Below are 15,543 nucleotides of genomic sequence, written 5' to 3' on the forward strand. Positions count from 1 at the left end.
CGGCGGCGGCGGCCGGGCTACGGGGCCCGGCTGGGCCCGGGGAGCCGCCGAGGGCCGGGGTGCCCCGGCCGGGCTGCGAGGGGAAGGTGCCGGCGGTGGCGCTTGCGGACATGGGACTCTCGGGTCATGGGTCGCCTTGTGGAGCATCTGCTGGAGGGGCTGGGGAAGGAGGCTGCGGCAGGGGCCCGGGGTGCGCGGTGCTCCTCTCCCCTGCTCCCGGGTGGGCCCGGCAGCGGGGATTTGTCACGACCAGGTGTCTGCGTGGAGACCTGCGCGGCAGGACTATGAGYGTCTAATAGCCTATCGGCTCTCACCGCGTTTATCTTGCTCAGGCTTGTTTTGGCTGTGTAATTAAGGGAATGTTCATCATGGGTGTGTTAGAGGATTTTCTTATAATAGGAAGCTTTCCTTAAAGTTTCCCTTTAGCAATGCTGTCTGGAACAGAAGCTGTCGAGTGTCTTGTGAGGTGGAGGTTGGGATGAGTCCCGTCAGTTATGGGATCGTTTCCCCTTTTGCATGACACTTCGGTGGGTGGAATTTGGATGCTCGAGTGAAGCCTATAAGTGAGAAAAGCAGAGCAAYGTAACAACATGGTCTTGTCTCTGTAGGTGGGTGATGCCGAGCACAGCCATGAAGAAAAAGGTAAGAACTGAAATCAGAATCCTCTGTTTGGAGGATGGGCTTGCTTCCCCATCTACATTTGCTAATGTGGTTACAKGTTTGCATTTGTATCTTGATACATTCTTTGGTTGTCAGCTACCTCTGAAGGCTCTCAMAGAGTTGATGGATGTATTCTTTGCTTAAAATGCTGGAACTCAAAAACAAGTTTGGGTTTATTGCTAACAAGAGCAGCTGGGCACAGTGGAACTTTCTGTGATAACTGCTATGTGAGTACATCTGGTCCATGTTGCGGGAACCTCCGCTTACTGTATACCTCACGTAGCGTGAGGGAAGAGGATATGCTCTAATCGACTTCACAGGCCTGTGGCAAGACCCTTCTAGTATCTTACAGAAACTTGCATGGGAAGCTCATAATTCTTCTGAGGGCTCCTGGGAGGATGTAACTTAATGCACAGTGAAAAAGTAGTGCATTTACTAAGGCCTGGGGAGGTCTGTATTACAGTAGTAAGCATGWTCAAAGTTGTCCAGATGGCTGTGTGAAGAATATGTGACTATCTTTCTGTGTTATGCTGGGGTTGGATTTTCTTTCTGGCCCCATGTGCTGATGTCTAACCTCTTTGAAACAGGCCAACACAGCCTAAAACTTAGGAATTAGATTTGCTGTTAGGCTGACTTGTGCTGTGGCTCTTGGAGCCATATTGAGTTTCTGCATGTGCTTTTCCTGCAGGTGGTATGAAGTTAGAGGAGATAATGATTTTATTTTTGGGCTGCTCTGTGTGCAGCTGAGGGAAAAAGACAGTGTGGCTTTTAGGGGGTTGCTTCAGAAATGCTGGTGGGTGTTACCTAGTCAGCCTACTTCTTGGAATAAAAGAGTCCTTGTTAGAAAATCATCAAGGCCTGCTCTCCTCAGCACACCTGAATGTAATGGGAGATTCTTTGTCATTTGTTTCTTAACTATGTGGTCAGCTTTTTTTGGAAAGAGAATTTGCTAGCCTGTGAAATGTTGCAGTAGCTCTGGGAAGAGTGACTCGTGTAAACAGGATGGTGTGATTCTGTCTTTCCTGTTTTGTTCTGAGATTCTAGCAGTTTTTGCCATGCAGTCCCAGAGTGAGGTCAGGAGTCGAGCGAGTGCCTTTCCAAACAGTGTTTGGCATTAGTAATGGGCTGGGCAGGCAGACTCAGGCTGGCTGCACTGTTGTTAAAACTATCCTTGATGATAGATTTTTCAGAGCTGTTGCCAAAGGCTGAATTTGACTTTGTAACTGGAACTTGTTTAACAGCTGTTTTTGTGAGCAAGTCTGTGTTGGCTGTCACGGACTTTTTAAATCACCACGTAGAGTCTTTCCATGTGTGATTGATTGTCTTCCCTCTCCCCCCTTCACCGGTTTTCTGCTACCTATTAACTAAAGCTCTTGTCTTTGGTGTTAAGATCTGCAAACAGGGCTCTGGAATCAAATGTGTCCCCTACAAAATAAAAAGGCTGGTGTGGTGAGCTGKTTTGCTGCATCTGCTTTTAATTTCTTCCTGGTCTTCTGACACTCTTGAAACTCGAAGTGGGACTTGTATTTCACTTCTGCCAGGGAAGAGAAACCGAGCTGTGTTGCAAGAAGGAAAAGAACAAGATTAGAAGTGGTGGAGGGGGGAGAATACCAAAGCAGAAGGTGCTGAGTGGGCAAGTGATTGTTTTCAGCCTAGACTTAAAGGCTTGAGATAAAACTGTTGTTTGTTTTGCTCAAGTCCTTTGCTCTTGCCAGAAACACCAAGCCTTCACCCTTGGTGCCAGTGCCTTTGGACACCATGCAGGCTGCAAGGGTCGGGGGAAGGGAGAGACTGATGGCAGCCTGAGGAGCAAGTCATGCTCTTTGCTCACCTGGGAATGCAGTAGGGAGCCCTCTGCCAGTGTGTGTTGGGGAAAAAGGGGTTGTGGTTGRTAGTGGCTGTGGACTGGGTAAATTTTCTTTTGGGTATTATGCTGTGAGTCAAAGGAACAGAAGTGTTGTGTCTAGCAGGAGACAGGATCCTAAGAGAAGAGCAGAAAGGGGGAGGCTGGGGAAGGAGCGGGGCATGGTTTCGGAAATGCAAACAAGATGAATAGGTTTTTAAGTGTGATTCAGTGACCATGCATAGCAAGGAGCTAAGAACATCTGTCTCCTGGATTTCCAGGTGTAGTACTCTTCTTTGCCACTGTCTTCTGAGGCATTTGTATCCTGTCTTTCAACTGCTTCAACAATAACATATTAACCCAAAGGGAAGCCTGGAGGGCTGGTAGCTAATTTTTTTCTTCCTCTTTCTTTCTAGGTGCTGCTGATGGGTAAAAGTGGGTCTGGGAAGACCAGCATGAGGTCCATTATCTTTGCAAACTACATTGCCAGGGACACACGGCGCCTGGGTGCCACAAGTAAGATTTCTGTCACTTAAATTGGAAAGTCTYGGGTCTCAAACTCTGATTGTTAGAGGGGTGAGACTTCTTAAGATCAGGAAGCAGCCCTTGCTGCTGCTACACCTGTTATTGGAGGATTGATCAGAGCTGCCTTATTAGCTTGATGATCACTAATGCAGTTAAAGGGGCACATTGGTCTCACTATAAACACCTGTGGTTTTGGCAGGATGATGCACTAGTCCTGGTTAGTGCCTTCTGCTTTTTCTGTTTCTCTTCAAAGCCACTGATATGAAAAAGTAGGAAATAATTCTTCTGAAACAGTGGTTTGAATCCCTGAGGCTCTAACAGTGGTCACTGGGAAACACCTGTGAGGACTTAATGTCACAGATTTGAACTATCCTTGGTAATATTTCCTCTTTGCTGTACCTTAGGCCTTTTTGAAAACTTTGTATCTGGTTACTAATTTATTTTTAAGGCTTGCTTGAGGCCTTGTAGAATGTCCTGGTACTGGTTTCATTCTTTTAAAATATCACAAAGATCGGAGAACATGTTGCTGAAGGAGACACACCTACTGTATTTCTCAGGAGAACAATATCCTAGTTAAGCAGTGGGAAGGCTTGAATTACTCTGTCAACTGTATTTATCCATAGTGCGTTCAGCTGCAGATTTACATACAGCAATGTTGTTTAGATGGAATTTTATAAATTGTAGGCTGTGTTGTGAAGAACGACATTTTTGGCTGCCTGAGGAGGCAGCAGTCTGATCTGAAGCTGATYTGAATGTCTGGTGAGTGGCACAGTTAGTAAACTCCTGTTGTCTCTTTCCAGTTGATGTGGAACACTCCCATGTTAGATTTCTAGGAAACCTGGTGTTAAACCTGTGGGACTGTGGAGGGTAGGTACTTGTCTATTCTTTTGCTTTTGAAACCTTTGGGGGCTAGCTCTGGTGACTAAGATGGAGATGCCAAAGTACAGGGATCTTTCTGCCTTTAAGGGACTAGTATGCTTTTTTTGTATATTAAAGGAATAGAACAAGCTTTGTGTTACACTGAAAAACTGGTGAGACAGCTCTGGAGAAAGTGGATACCACATCTTTGACTCATATGTGGAGGTGGGTGGGAGAGGTTGGCCTGATTATTGCTGTCTTTTGAGTTATGCACTACTCCTTTGATGTGGAAAGATAGGCCCACCCTTTCCTTTCTGGCTGCTTGCTTCTGTTGGCAAAATATCTGAGCCTGTTACCTGGACTTTCTCTTGGGGTGGCTTGTGGTGATGCAYGTTTCAGAACTCTCCATCACCAACTTGATTCAAATGGGGTGTGTGCTGAGAAGTGATGTTAGAGATTGGTGATCCTATGGTTCCGAGCAAGCAGCTTTTCAAGAAACCGACCCTCCTGCTGGCAGAGCCTCGACAGAGCTGTCAGACTGACTTGTTAATCTGCCTCAGATCTAAAGTCCACGTGCTTTACCTGAGTCACAYTCAGTGAAAGTTAGTTAATGTAGATGTAGATACTGTAATAGCAAGGTACAAGAGTGATTTTGGACATATTTTATCTACTGCTACTCTGGCTTTTTTTGTATATAATTCCCTGAAAGGCAGCATGGGGCAAGAAGCTATGTAGCTCCATTTGCATAGGATACTGCCCAAGCTAGCCCAGAGCAGCCTRTTCTGGTATGTAAAAACTTCCTGTGAGAAGTGGAGAGGCAGAAARTACCCCTCATGTTCAGGAGCATCTAATTTGGCTAGGTTTGAAGTGCCTGGGGAGTCTTATGTCATAGGGAATTTAACCACCTATGGAGCTCTTTTCTAGTCTTTTGTGAGGGGGACTTTAGCTAAGAAGGTAAAATTCTCTTTGCCTTTCTAACATGAGGTGTTTTACCCAGAACACTCTTTCCTGACAATACTAAACAAGGCCTGGTAGTGCTAATGGAAATCTATTTGCTTTGCCCCTTCTCAGGCAGGACACCTTCATGGAGAACTACTTCACCAGTCAGCGAGACAACATCTTCCGCAATGTAGAAGTCCTCATCTACGTCTTCGATGTAGAGAGCCGTGAACTGGAGAAGGACATGCACTACTACCAGTCATGCTTGGAGGCAATTCTTCAGAACTCTCCTGATGCAAAAATCTTTTGTCTRGTGCACAAGATGGACTTGGTGCAGGAGGATCAGCGGGATTTGGTGAGAAGCTGATAGTTGCCATAGAAATTCTTTCAAAGAAATAGAGCATCTTATGACTGTGCTAAAGCATTGCTATATCATACTTCAAGTACAGCCCTATCAGTGCTCTTTCTAGAAGAGTTTCTCAGATATTAAGAAATTCGCAAAGGCTGAGGTTTTTCCTGCCTTTTGTAAACTATATGTCATTGCTCATCTCCTGCATATAATCTAGTGGAGAACAGAACTAATGATTTTTAGTAACTAGACTAAGCCTTATTTTTGGTAGCATCAGTTCTACCTGATGCTGCAGTGGGTAGAGAAAGAAGGCAGAACTGCAAGAAATCAAGAAAAATTGGTGTATTGCCATTTGAGTATCTTCAAGTGGCCTGCATCWGTTGATTTCTTGGTTTCTGTCCCAAGGCATTCTATTTGGCCCGTTTGCCCAGGGATCACCTCTTAATTTAATGCTTCGCTGCCCCAAGGGCTCAGTGCAAATCCTGCAAAGTGGCTGGGGAATCAACCTCTCAGCAGCATTTGGTGTTTTATGCTCTTTTCAGAGCCTTTGAAGGTTAGAGGGAGACTGGTGAACGCTGAATTTCTACTAAACTCATTTTTCAGATTTGATTTGGGATGGGGGGGAAGCAACCAACTCTTGATGCCAAAGGAGAAATTAACTTTGATTTAGTCACTATAGGTTAGACACCTTTGCTTGACAAGTACATGTCTGGCTGATTGGTCACTTCCTGATTTGGAACAAATCTGGACGCTCCTTTAGGCTGCAGTCTTTTGACTGAAGTAAAAATTCAAATAGTGAACTTTTCTACTGGTTCCTGGTGAGCATGGGTCTGGGCAGCTGCAAAGGAGACGTGGCAAAGACAGGGGATCCCATGCTGAGATCGCAACCTGACCTACTTGCATAAACAGACTTATTTCATGTGGCAGTTGGCTGCAAATCACTCCTGTCTTCTGAGTATSGTGATCCTCACTTTCTCTTTTGACTCTGCTCTCCAGCTCAGTGGAAAAACAGATCAGAGAGCTTCCCTGTAGGGCTGATTGGAGGACCATTTCCCTTTTTCCATCTCACTTCCCTCCAAGCTGAAAAAGGGTGTTGAAATCTCCTTGAAGCTCCAAATTAAGTAAAATCTTGCACTGTCCCGCTTTGGTATTTTGGGGATTAGCAAACAAATGGTGGTTTTGTGCAGTTCACTTGTGCAGATTCTAGTGAGGTCCTGAACCGAGAGGCAGAGAGAAAAGCTGCCTTGCTCTGTGTATCCTTTCAGCACATATCACTGCARCCCCATCAAGACCTACTTTATCTTGCCTGCTACTCGTAACAGCCAGCCAATACTCTTGAATTGGGCCAGACAACCATCCCTGTAAATGCTACTGAAAACTTTGGCATCTTAGGCCCTAGATAGTAAATGTTGGCCTATGCAGCGCTTCAGACATAACAGAATTTATGTTCTGTTGTGCTCCTAGAAGTACTAAGTTGTGAGGAAAGCGGTGATCTCATCTTGCCCAGCAGAGGGCATGTTGCTGTCTGGCTGTTCTTTTAGGAGTTGTTTGATGTGAGAAGGCTGTTATCAAAGTACATGTCTTATAGCACCTTTATTGTTGCAGTTCATATGGATGAACTTCTCTAGTGCTTTGCTGCCGTCTGGTTCTCACTGACAGCTTTTTTGCTTGTGACCAGGGACTTCAGAGTTCCTATGCTGTGATTATATGTTACATTTAAATAGTTGTTACAGTTCAAGTCTGCTGTGAAACTCCTCCTTCCTGTCTCCATTCCCACCGTTATTATATACCAACAGAGAAATAACACTCATTGTTATTTCAGGTCTGAGTTCCTGTCAGCTCTGTTGCAAGACAAGCCATGGTTTCCTTGCCCCTACTACTACTTTTGGGGTGGATGTTTTGACAGTCTGTCGAAACCAGCAGTCACTGCTACTGTCTTTTCTCCAGTGCTGTATATGCCTAAGTGATTTGGTTTTGTTTTATCTTTTTGAAATACATGGTTCTTGCTACAAACACAATACAGTAACACACCAAAGGCATAAATATTTATATTCAGCTCTTAATTTTTTTTCCTCTACCAGATTTTTAAAGAGCGGGAAGAAGACTTAAGGCGCCTTTCTCGCCCCTTGGAATGTGCTTGTTTTAGAACTTCCATCTGGGATGAAACACTTTACAAGGTCTGTACAGCATCCTTCCTTTATTTGAATTTTTTGATCACTCCTTCCTTCTTTTCCCCCTCCCAAAAATTTTAGCATGAGGAAGGTGTGTGGTTAGTTGCTATGGGCTTATTAGCAACTGACCCTTTCGAGCTCTGCAGTGAAACTGCTTCTGGAGGTTCCCTGTTKTTAGTGGCATCCAAAAATCCTGATTTCGTTAAAAGAAAGAAAATCTGTCAACGTGCTGCTATGATGGTTAGTGGTGTCACCGGTTAGCACTGTCTAGACACCCTGCCTGGCCACTTTGGAAAGAGTTTCTGCATCTTTTAGTCATGTCTAGCCAGCATAGAATTGCTTCCTGTTTTTCTGTACAACTTTGTTAAAGCACTTAAGCATTTAATGTCCTGGGGATTTGCTTACTGTCAGGAATTTTTCTTACTCTCTGTCATTCTTGACTGTTATGTCAGAGGTCTTTCTGGTACAGGGCTGATGAGTGCTACCTGGGCTACACTGAGAGAGAAGAATCATCAAATCGCCAACTAATGTCAATAAGCAGCAGTAGTAGCATAATGGTTAGGTTGCTGTCTGAAGGTGGTGAGCATTGGCTCCTTCTGCTGACTTCAGTGAGACTCCAGATGACAGTGTTCACCATCTTGGAAAATCCAGCCAAGCACAGCAAAAAAGTGCAGCAGATTCCCCCACCTTCRGTATATGATGGAATTGAACGGAGCTGGCATGCAGATTGTGCGCCAGGTGTTGCTCTTCCCAAAACCTGTACTCTACTMCCTCTAGGTGACTAGTGACCTTTAAAAGCAGTGGCATACCCTGTYGTCTTGCAGGAATCCCTGAAGTTGCTCTGTTATACTGATTACTTTATGTGAGCTTCTTATACGGAAGCAGACTTGTGCTCTGCTAGGCACTACACTGCCAGAGCTCTTCAGAGCTTGTGCCATTGGGTTGAGTRTAACTTTGCATTTTGCAGGTGGGATGGAAGGTTCACATACAGTAAAAATCCAATACTTGGTAATTATRAAACGTAAATGCCCACCATGACTTGTAGGGGGTGAAGCATGTGGTAGAACTTTGATGCAGACCTGGGTCAGTAGGTAAACAGTGAGATGAAGCCACTGCCGATAGGCATCTGTCCTCCTTCAGACTCAGATTCTCCATTATAGCATGTCCAGTTTCTCCTGAGCTGGTAGTTCCTGACTTAGTGCAGTGGATTAGAGCTTTCTATTCAGATCTGTTACGAGCTGTCAGGTATCCGTCTGCTTGATGACCTTGCTCAAGATTAAAAGACTTTGAAAACTTGAACAGGTTTACCTGGAAGCAGTAGATAGACCCATTGCCAGCTCAAAATGAGAATGGATTGAAGTCTGCTTTAAAATATTCTAGTTCCTGTGTGACTGATGTGGAGAAAAATTTGACCTAGTTAAGAATTTGTACAGGAAAACAGGTCTGGGATACCACTGAATATCTCTACCATAGCAGACAGACCTGGATGCTGTTGTGGGAAAAGCTGCTCAGTCTTACATAGGCTAAAAAAACCCCAGCTCAGCAGCTTCCAATAGGCAGTTCTCAAGCACTTAACATAGCGAGAGGATGAGGCAAATGTTGTAATACAGCCCTTATGTTGTGTCTTTCTTAATCGACAGGCTTGGTCCAGTATAGTCTACCAGTTGATCCCTAACGTCCAGCAGCTGGAAATGAACCTGAGGAACTTTGCTCAGATCATCGAGGCAGATGAAGTGCTTCTGTTTGAGAGGGCTACTTTCCTGGTGAATACAGCTGTTCTGCCCTTCGTGTTCTCCTGCTCAGCCTAGGATGGAGTTCCCTGGATGGAAAGTGCTGTTATGGCAGTAGCCCAAAGAGAGATGCCAGCACCACATGGCAGAACACTTTGATCCAGGCTGTGTGATACAGAAAGTGGTTGATGTGACTCCATAGCTCATGTGACTTTCTCAAAGTTTCCACACATAGCATTTGAGCTGAGGGCTGTAAGAGGTTTTCATATCTCCATTCTTACRTTGACCATTGGACTTTTTTGAAAATTCCTTTCTGTATGTTTTTAAGCTTAAAATCTTTTCAGTTCCTCCTGGACTGTTATTTTAAGTAGTCTTGATTCCCCCTTTTTTTTTTGTCAGTGCTCTGATGCTCTACAAACCTGGAGTATGGATAGAGGATTTCAAACTGTTGGACTGCTATGGCATCCAAAGTAACTAGCTGTGTGTGGTAACTGTGCCTCTAATCTGTTGTGTCTGCAAAGTAAAATATGTTAAAACCACTGTTGTGGCTTGTCTGTCCATACTCTTAGTTTCTAGATTGGTCTCTTCAGACTTTATACCAAAACTCTTTCTGAAATGAAGAAAAGGCTTTTGAATTTTTTCGCACTTTCTCCTTAGTGAACAAATACTTGGCTTTGGAATGGAGAGTATGTGAGGAGCGAGCCATTACTTTTCTCACTTTTCAGGATATCAGAAGTAGGCACCCGTCATCTCTGGCAAGCTCTACTTTTTTTGGCCTTTTGTATATGATGTTCCACCAAGAAGGTGGAACTATTAAACAATAATTATAACTGTATTTATCACTGGGAAGGAATAATCTTTGCTACAAAAAAATACTTATTTTCAGTTTAGTGGTGACTTTAGAACACTTCTCTCCTTCCCATATTTCTTTTATAGATATAAACTTCCCCAGGGACTTTTCTCCTAAAGTGAAATGACTATATTCGAATGACAGTATTGAGTGACTATATTCAAATAACAGTAACAGAAAAGGCCGCCTGAGGAGTTAAGGAATGAACTTGCATGCAGTGAAGGCTTTGATATGAATGTATTCCTTCAATCTGGCTCATCTTGTACTTTTATGAATAATTGGGCAAGTTTCAAAGCAGGAAGTAGATTATTTTTAAGGTGCATGAGAGATGCTTAGTTACTAAAAGCCTTTTAAATATGATTCCATAGGCAGAAAACTAAGACTTTAATGCTCTTGTGCAAGCATGTGTGACACTTCTAGTAACAGACTGTTTCATGATCATGAATATTCTTTTTGCATTTTCTTTGGGACCAAAAATGATGCAATTACTTGTTTGTGTGCAATTCCTCTTGTGCAGTAAATACAGTTCTTTGCCCATTGGCAAATTTGGGTGAAGAGAAGGTCTTTAGGGTACCAGCCTCATGAAAATGGTCAGGGAGAGGGGAGAGATAGGTACGGATCATCTTTTGCAAGCATTCCTAATAATAATTTTTGATCCTCTTCGTGTGTTTTTTTGCGGTGGGGTACTGAGGCCTGTGTGTTGCTGCCAGATCACTCTGTCAGATGACGAGGGGAACCGATCTGTATGCAGAGAGCTTAGCGCAGTCTTGATCTGACTCAGTTAACTGATGGAAAGAGAGCTCCCTGGGAAACCAGGCTTCATCKGCTCTGCTGTTCTTAGTCAGAAAGATGAACAGCTTGCTCTGGTTTTCTGAGAGCACTGTTTGTGCTTCGTTCATGTTGCATAATGACAAGTTTCTCAGGTTTCAGTCCTTGGGAGTATGCAGGATGATAGGCTTAGCAAGAAAATTCTATTCTAGCAGTTGTCAAGTATCCCTTTCCCCCACCTGAGGTGATGCTCTTAAATTATCCTCCTCCATTGTGCTGTTTTGGTTCTTTGAATCAAGGTGTAAATTGCTGGTAAGTTGGAGTATTCAGTCCTCAAATGAAGTAGTGCCTYTTAAGAGTGCCTCTCACATGCTTATATCTGTTGGTGCTTGTGAAAGGCGTTGTGGTGATTATATTTCTGACTCTTGTTTTACTGTGGAATGCCCATAAGTATTGCTGTAAATAGTTTCCAAGATTCAGTCAGCAAAAGGCAAAGGGAATTCCTGTGCTGGTCACCACCCATTTCCCATAATTGCTATCAAGCCTGAGAAACCGGTGCTGAAATAAATTACTAACGCTGCAGTCTCTCTCGTTTTCTCTTCCAGGTCATTTCTCATTATCAGTGCAAAGAACAGCGGGATATCCACAGATTTGAGAAAATCAGCAACATTATTAAACAATTCAAATTGAGTTGCAGGTGAGCTGGTTTAGTCATTATTTGGGAAAGATACCTGAGCAGATACCAAGTGTATTTTGCTTTCATTTGGCAAGCTTTCTTGCTTCAGGATGAATAAAATTCTATGGCTTCTCAGCAAGGTAAGGAGATGCCTTAGTTAAACTGCTGACTAGAAAGCGCTGTGTTTAAAAATGAATATCGTGCATCTTTCATAACTTCCTCCTTTGCTGATCGTTGAAAGAGGTTGGTTTTGAAACAACCGTTTCCCTCTAGGCCTTACTCTCCTGGGCAAGGCAGGGAAGCTTTGGGACCGARCTGAAAACTTAGTGACAGTTAAGTGCTCTGTAAATTCAGATTAAGAGGTTTGCTTCTGACCCTGTTGGTCTGGGAGGAAAGGGCTTGTAAATATTCTTTACCACTAATTTCAAAGGCAAATAGAAAGTTTACTTCAGAGTAACTTTTCCTTCTGGTTCAGCAGTCAATACCTGGGTCAGTACCTGGAAGTGTTTAGACACTGAGTAGAATGGAGAAGTGGCTGCATAGTTTATAAAGCTGTCTCTAGATTTTTCAACTTTATGCTTTCTTCTACTGTTTATCCACTCCTCTACATGACTGTGGGCTGTCACATCTCCTACTGGGCAAGTATGATAACTGCTTGGGCAGGGCAGGCTCAAACAGGCAATGAGGTTGTATGTGTTGAGTAACAACCTTAGTCATTCAGTATTTAGATCAATTYGTATTATTCTCGTCTGATCAATTAAGCCTAAAGCTAAAGAGTTTGTCTTTATATATATATAAAAAAAAAAAGTCTCACCTAGTGGTTGTCCCCATGGGGCAAGAGACCTTTTCATTATCACAGAATGGGTAAGGTTGGAAGGGACCTCTGGAGATCATCTAGTCCAGTCCCCCTGCCCCCGCTCAAGCAGGGTCACCTAGAGCATGTTAGACAAGGTTGGATCCAGGCTTTGAATATCTCCAGGGAAGGAGACTCCACAACCTCTCTGGGCAACCCGTTGCAGTGCTCTGTCACTCTCTCAGTGAAGAAATYCCCCCTCATGTTCAAGCAGAACTTCCTGTGGTTCAATTTCTGCCCATTGCCTCTAGTCCTTTCGCATGGGACAACTGAAAAGAGTTTGTCCCCATCCCCTTGACACCCTCCCTTCAGATACTTGTACACATTGATAAGATCCCCCCTCAATCTTCTCTTCCCCAGGCTWAAAATACCTCAAATGATTAATGAAATGTTGGGCTGAAAGGGGAAGAAATGTTCTGGAAAAAGTTAATTCACAGTCTYTTTCTTTTTCCTCTTTAGTAAGCTGGCTGCTTCTTTCCAGAGCATGGAGGTCAGAAACTCTAACTTTGCTGCTTTCATTGACATCTTTACATCAAATACATATGTGATGGTGGTTATGTCAGACCCTTCAATACGTAAGTTGAAGCAAATATAAGCCTCTGGCCTGTTTTTTTCACATGAATGAAAAGCTGGATAAGTCTAGTTTAAAATGCGTTTCTGTTGAAAATGATGAACACCAGACACAAGCAAAGAAAGATAGTGCAATGCAAAGATATAAATGGATCTATGGCCCTGCCAGTTTGCCTTGTCTGAGCTGAGGGTGAGGGAAGATGTTAAGAGACTTGCCTTGCGAAAGGAAGAACAACTGTGTAGCTTTGACAATTAAGCTATTTGATGCTGCTGCCCAGTGGAGGGTTGTGACAGTGGTGGGGAACCGCTGAAACAGATGTGACCTGATCTCATAGGTCTAGTCTGGTAACCTATTTTGGACTCTTCTGATCTGGTAGCCACAGCAGTTTCTGAGGGAAGCAGAGAAGGGATTGTATCTGAGTTTTTTGCAGCCTGAACTGTCTTAGTGGATGATGATTCCAATTCTAGTAGCATCTATTTTTCTTAAAGAATAAATCACAACTAGTAGTGCCAACCCCCCACCCCTCCCACCACACAAGGAACAGTTGGGATGTTTAATCCCCTGATCACCTATAATTGAAGCTGCTTTTGTTAGGGCTTGAGAATTTTAAGATAAGAATCACTGCCCAGGACAGCCTTGTGCAATCCTGGTTAATGTTAATGCTTCCTGTCGTTGTCCTCTTGGACTGTTTACTGAATTGGGGGAGGCTTTCATATACTACCCAGCTGGACTGAATTACTGGCTTTGATTTTTCTGCTGCTTTTTGAGCACAACAGTGATGCTGAAGCAACTTCTCTAACAATCCCCGTGAACAAACTRTGCTGCTGTAGTTCACTGATTCTCCTTCTGTGTTGCTTTGGGATCAGTGAACAGAACCCAGATCTTTTAGTGTTAAATACTGCACAGCTGGGTTAATGTAAGAGAGCCTGCTGCTATGGACAGTGGTACTCTTAGGAGCGCTGTGCCTCTTGGGGAAGAGAGGCTGCTTCCTGGTCTGTTATTTTTCCAAATTTAAGTGAAACTGGGTRCTTATCAGTGAAAGTAAAAGCTGTAAAACAGTTCTATTTGTCTGCTGAACAGAAGGCTCATTTCATCCTATAATTATTATACAGAGGCTAGAGTGGAAACATGAACCCAAGCCACTCAGGGCTTTTTGCTTCAGTCCTGCTGATAGGAACCAAAATAACCTATGTTCTTAGGCAGCACTTAATGTTTGAAGATTTTGTTACTCGCCTCCCTCTTAACTTTTTTTTTCTCTCTGTTCCCTTACCCTTTTCCATCCTAGCTTCTGCAGCTACACTGATCAACATCCGCAATGCCAGAAAACACTTTGAGAAGCTGGAGAGAGTGGACGGACCAAAGCACAGTCTGCTGATGCGCTGAACATTGGCCAAGGCACATGGTCTTTGGGGGGAGAAAAAAAGAATTGGAACTACTTTTTCTTTTTTTAGGAGAATCTAACAATGTGGATGTCTTTGTGGGCTTTGAAATGAGTGTGCTGCTTACCACCGCAATCTTTATTTTTTCTCCTTTTAACGTTGGACACTAGTCGCTCAGATGATGTCTGGATACACTGTGGACCTTCAGAAAAGACTTCCTGGCGTATGTGGGGTTGGGAAGAAGCAAGGACAGGTGATGTGCACGTGGTCTCATACTTCTGGTTGTCATAGTAGCACATGGCAGAGCCTTTTCGGATGTTTTGCTCCCAGGTGATCATACAAATCACAGGGATGGAATATTTACTATTTTATTGGTAGGTTGCTAGAATACATTTATAAACTCCTTGTCTTCAGTCATGAAAATAAATTTTTGCTACCAGGGATTTTGGATCCTAGAGCTTTGGAAAATGGGCTTTCTTTCTTCTAAAATCTAGGGCAGCTTTGGCAAGCAGATGTGTAAGAGCTACATTTCTTCTTACATGCTACTTGTTGGGGGTTGGAGGGGAGTTTACTGAAGGTCAGGACAGGTTTCCATTTGAAAATTTTTTGTGTTGAGGCAAAATTCATTTACCCTGACTGATTGTCTCTTTACACTTGTCAAAGTGCTGAAAAGATCAGAGCAAATGAAAGGAGCCTAAGCAGTGAGGTAGTCCTGGCATGCTAGGTCTTCATCCTGGTGAGCCAGGAGATGCTAACATGGGCAAGTAGGAATACTACAATGTGATTGTTATGGGTTGTGTGTGCATGAGCTATATTAGCTATGTTTGCAAAGAGCCAGTTGGACAGTGTTTGACAGCAATATGATTTCACATTGCCGTCTATTTTTAGTGATTTTTTTTTTGTGTGTGTGTGCATTTCTATTAAACATAGGAGCAACAAAAGCACTATGAGTTAGGGGAATCTCTCTGACTTGGTGGATGGGAGTTGATGCTTGTGAAAGCATCTTTTTTTTTTTTTTTTTTTTTTGCTGAATCAAATTAACTTATAAAAAGTGTGATAAATCTGAATCTGAGCCTGGCTCTCCACTTGGTATTCTCCAAATCATGCCTTTCCCCTGTATCCATGCCTACACACATACCGGGGAAAAATCTGAAAAGGTGAATCTGTAATGGGAAAACTGAAAACTAAAGCGCATATCTCGGCTGGAGAGCTGAGAATGGGTTAGCCACAAAATCTTTCATTGATTCTCAGTCTTTGCAATATTAAACGCCCATGTCTTGCACCACCTACTCAGCAGATGTATTTGTAATATATAAGGCTAGGTATATTTTCAATGAGAATCATCAAGTTGGCATCCCTGTGGGAGTAGAA

The 15,543-nt window shown here is 43.4% G+C and overlaps 1 protein-coding gene across 2 annotated transcripts in view; it reads left to right on the forward strand.

Annotated features, from left to right (window-relative positions):
- The window catches only part of LOC146584676 (ras-related GTP-binding protein A), a 15,795-nt gene extending 572 nt beyond the window's left edge, over positions 1–15,223 (forward strand). For both annotated transcript variants that reach the window (XM_085324364.1, XM_085324362.1), the window contains exons 2-10: positions 609–642; positions 2,920–3,019; positions 3,829–3,895; positions 4,958–5,180; positions 7,256–7,351; positions 8,986–9,108; positions 11,299–11,390; positions 12,682–12,797; positions 14,079–15,223. In XM_085324364.1, the coding sequence (XP_085180490.1) occupies positions 616–642; positions 2,920–3,019; positions 3,829–3,895; positions 4,958–5,180; positions 7,256–7,351; positions 8,986–9,108; positions 11,299–11,390; positions 12,682–12,797; positions 14,079–14,176 (942 nt within the window). In that variant the 5' untranslated portion in view covers positions 609–615 and the 3' untranslated portion in view covers positions 14,177–15,223. The remainder of the gene's footprint in view (positions 1–608; positions 643–2,919; positions 3,020–3,828; positions 3,896–4,957; positions 5,181–7,255; positions 7,352–8,985; positions 9,109–11,298; positions 11,391–12,681; positions 12,798–14,078) is intronic.
- Positions 15,224–15,543: the final 320 nt, after the last annotated feature.

Source organism: Rhea americana, unplaced genomic scaffold, assembly GCF_003343005.1.
Source record: "Rhea americana isolate MKP2758 unplaced genomic scaffold, rheAme1 scaffold_90, whole genome shotgun sequence".
NCBI classification, from domain to species: Eukaryota; Metazoa; Chordata; class Aves; order Rheiformes; family Rheidae; genus Rhea; species Rhea americana.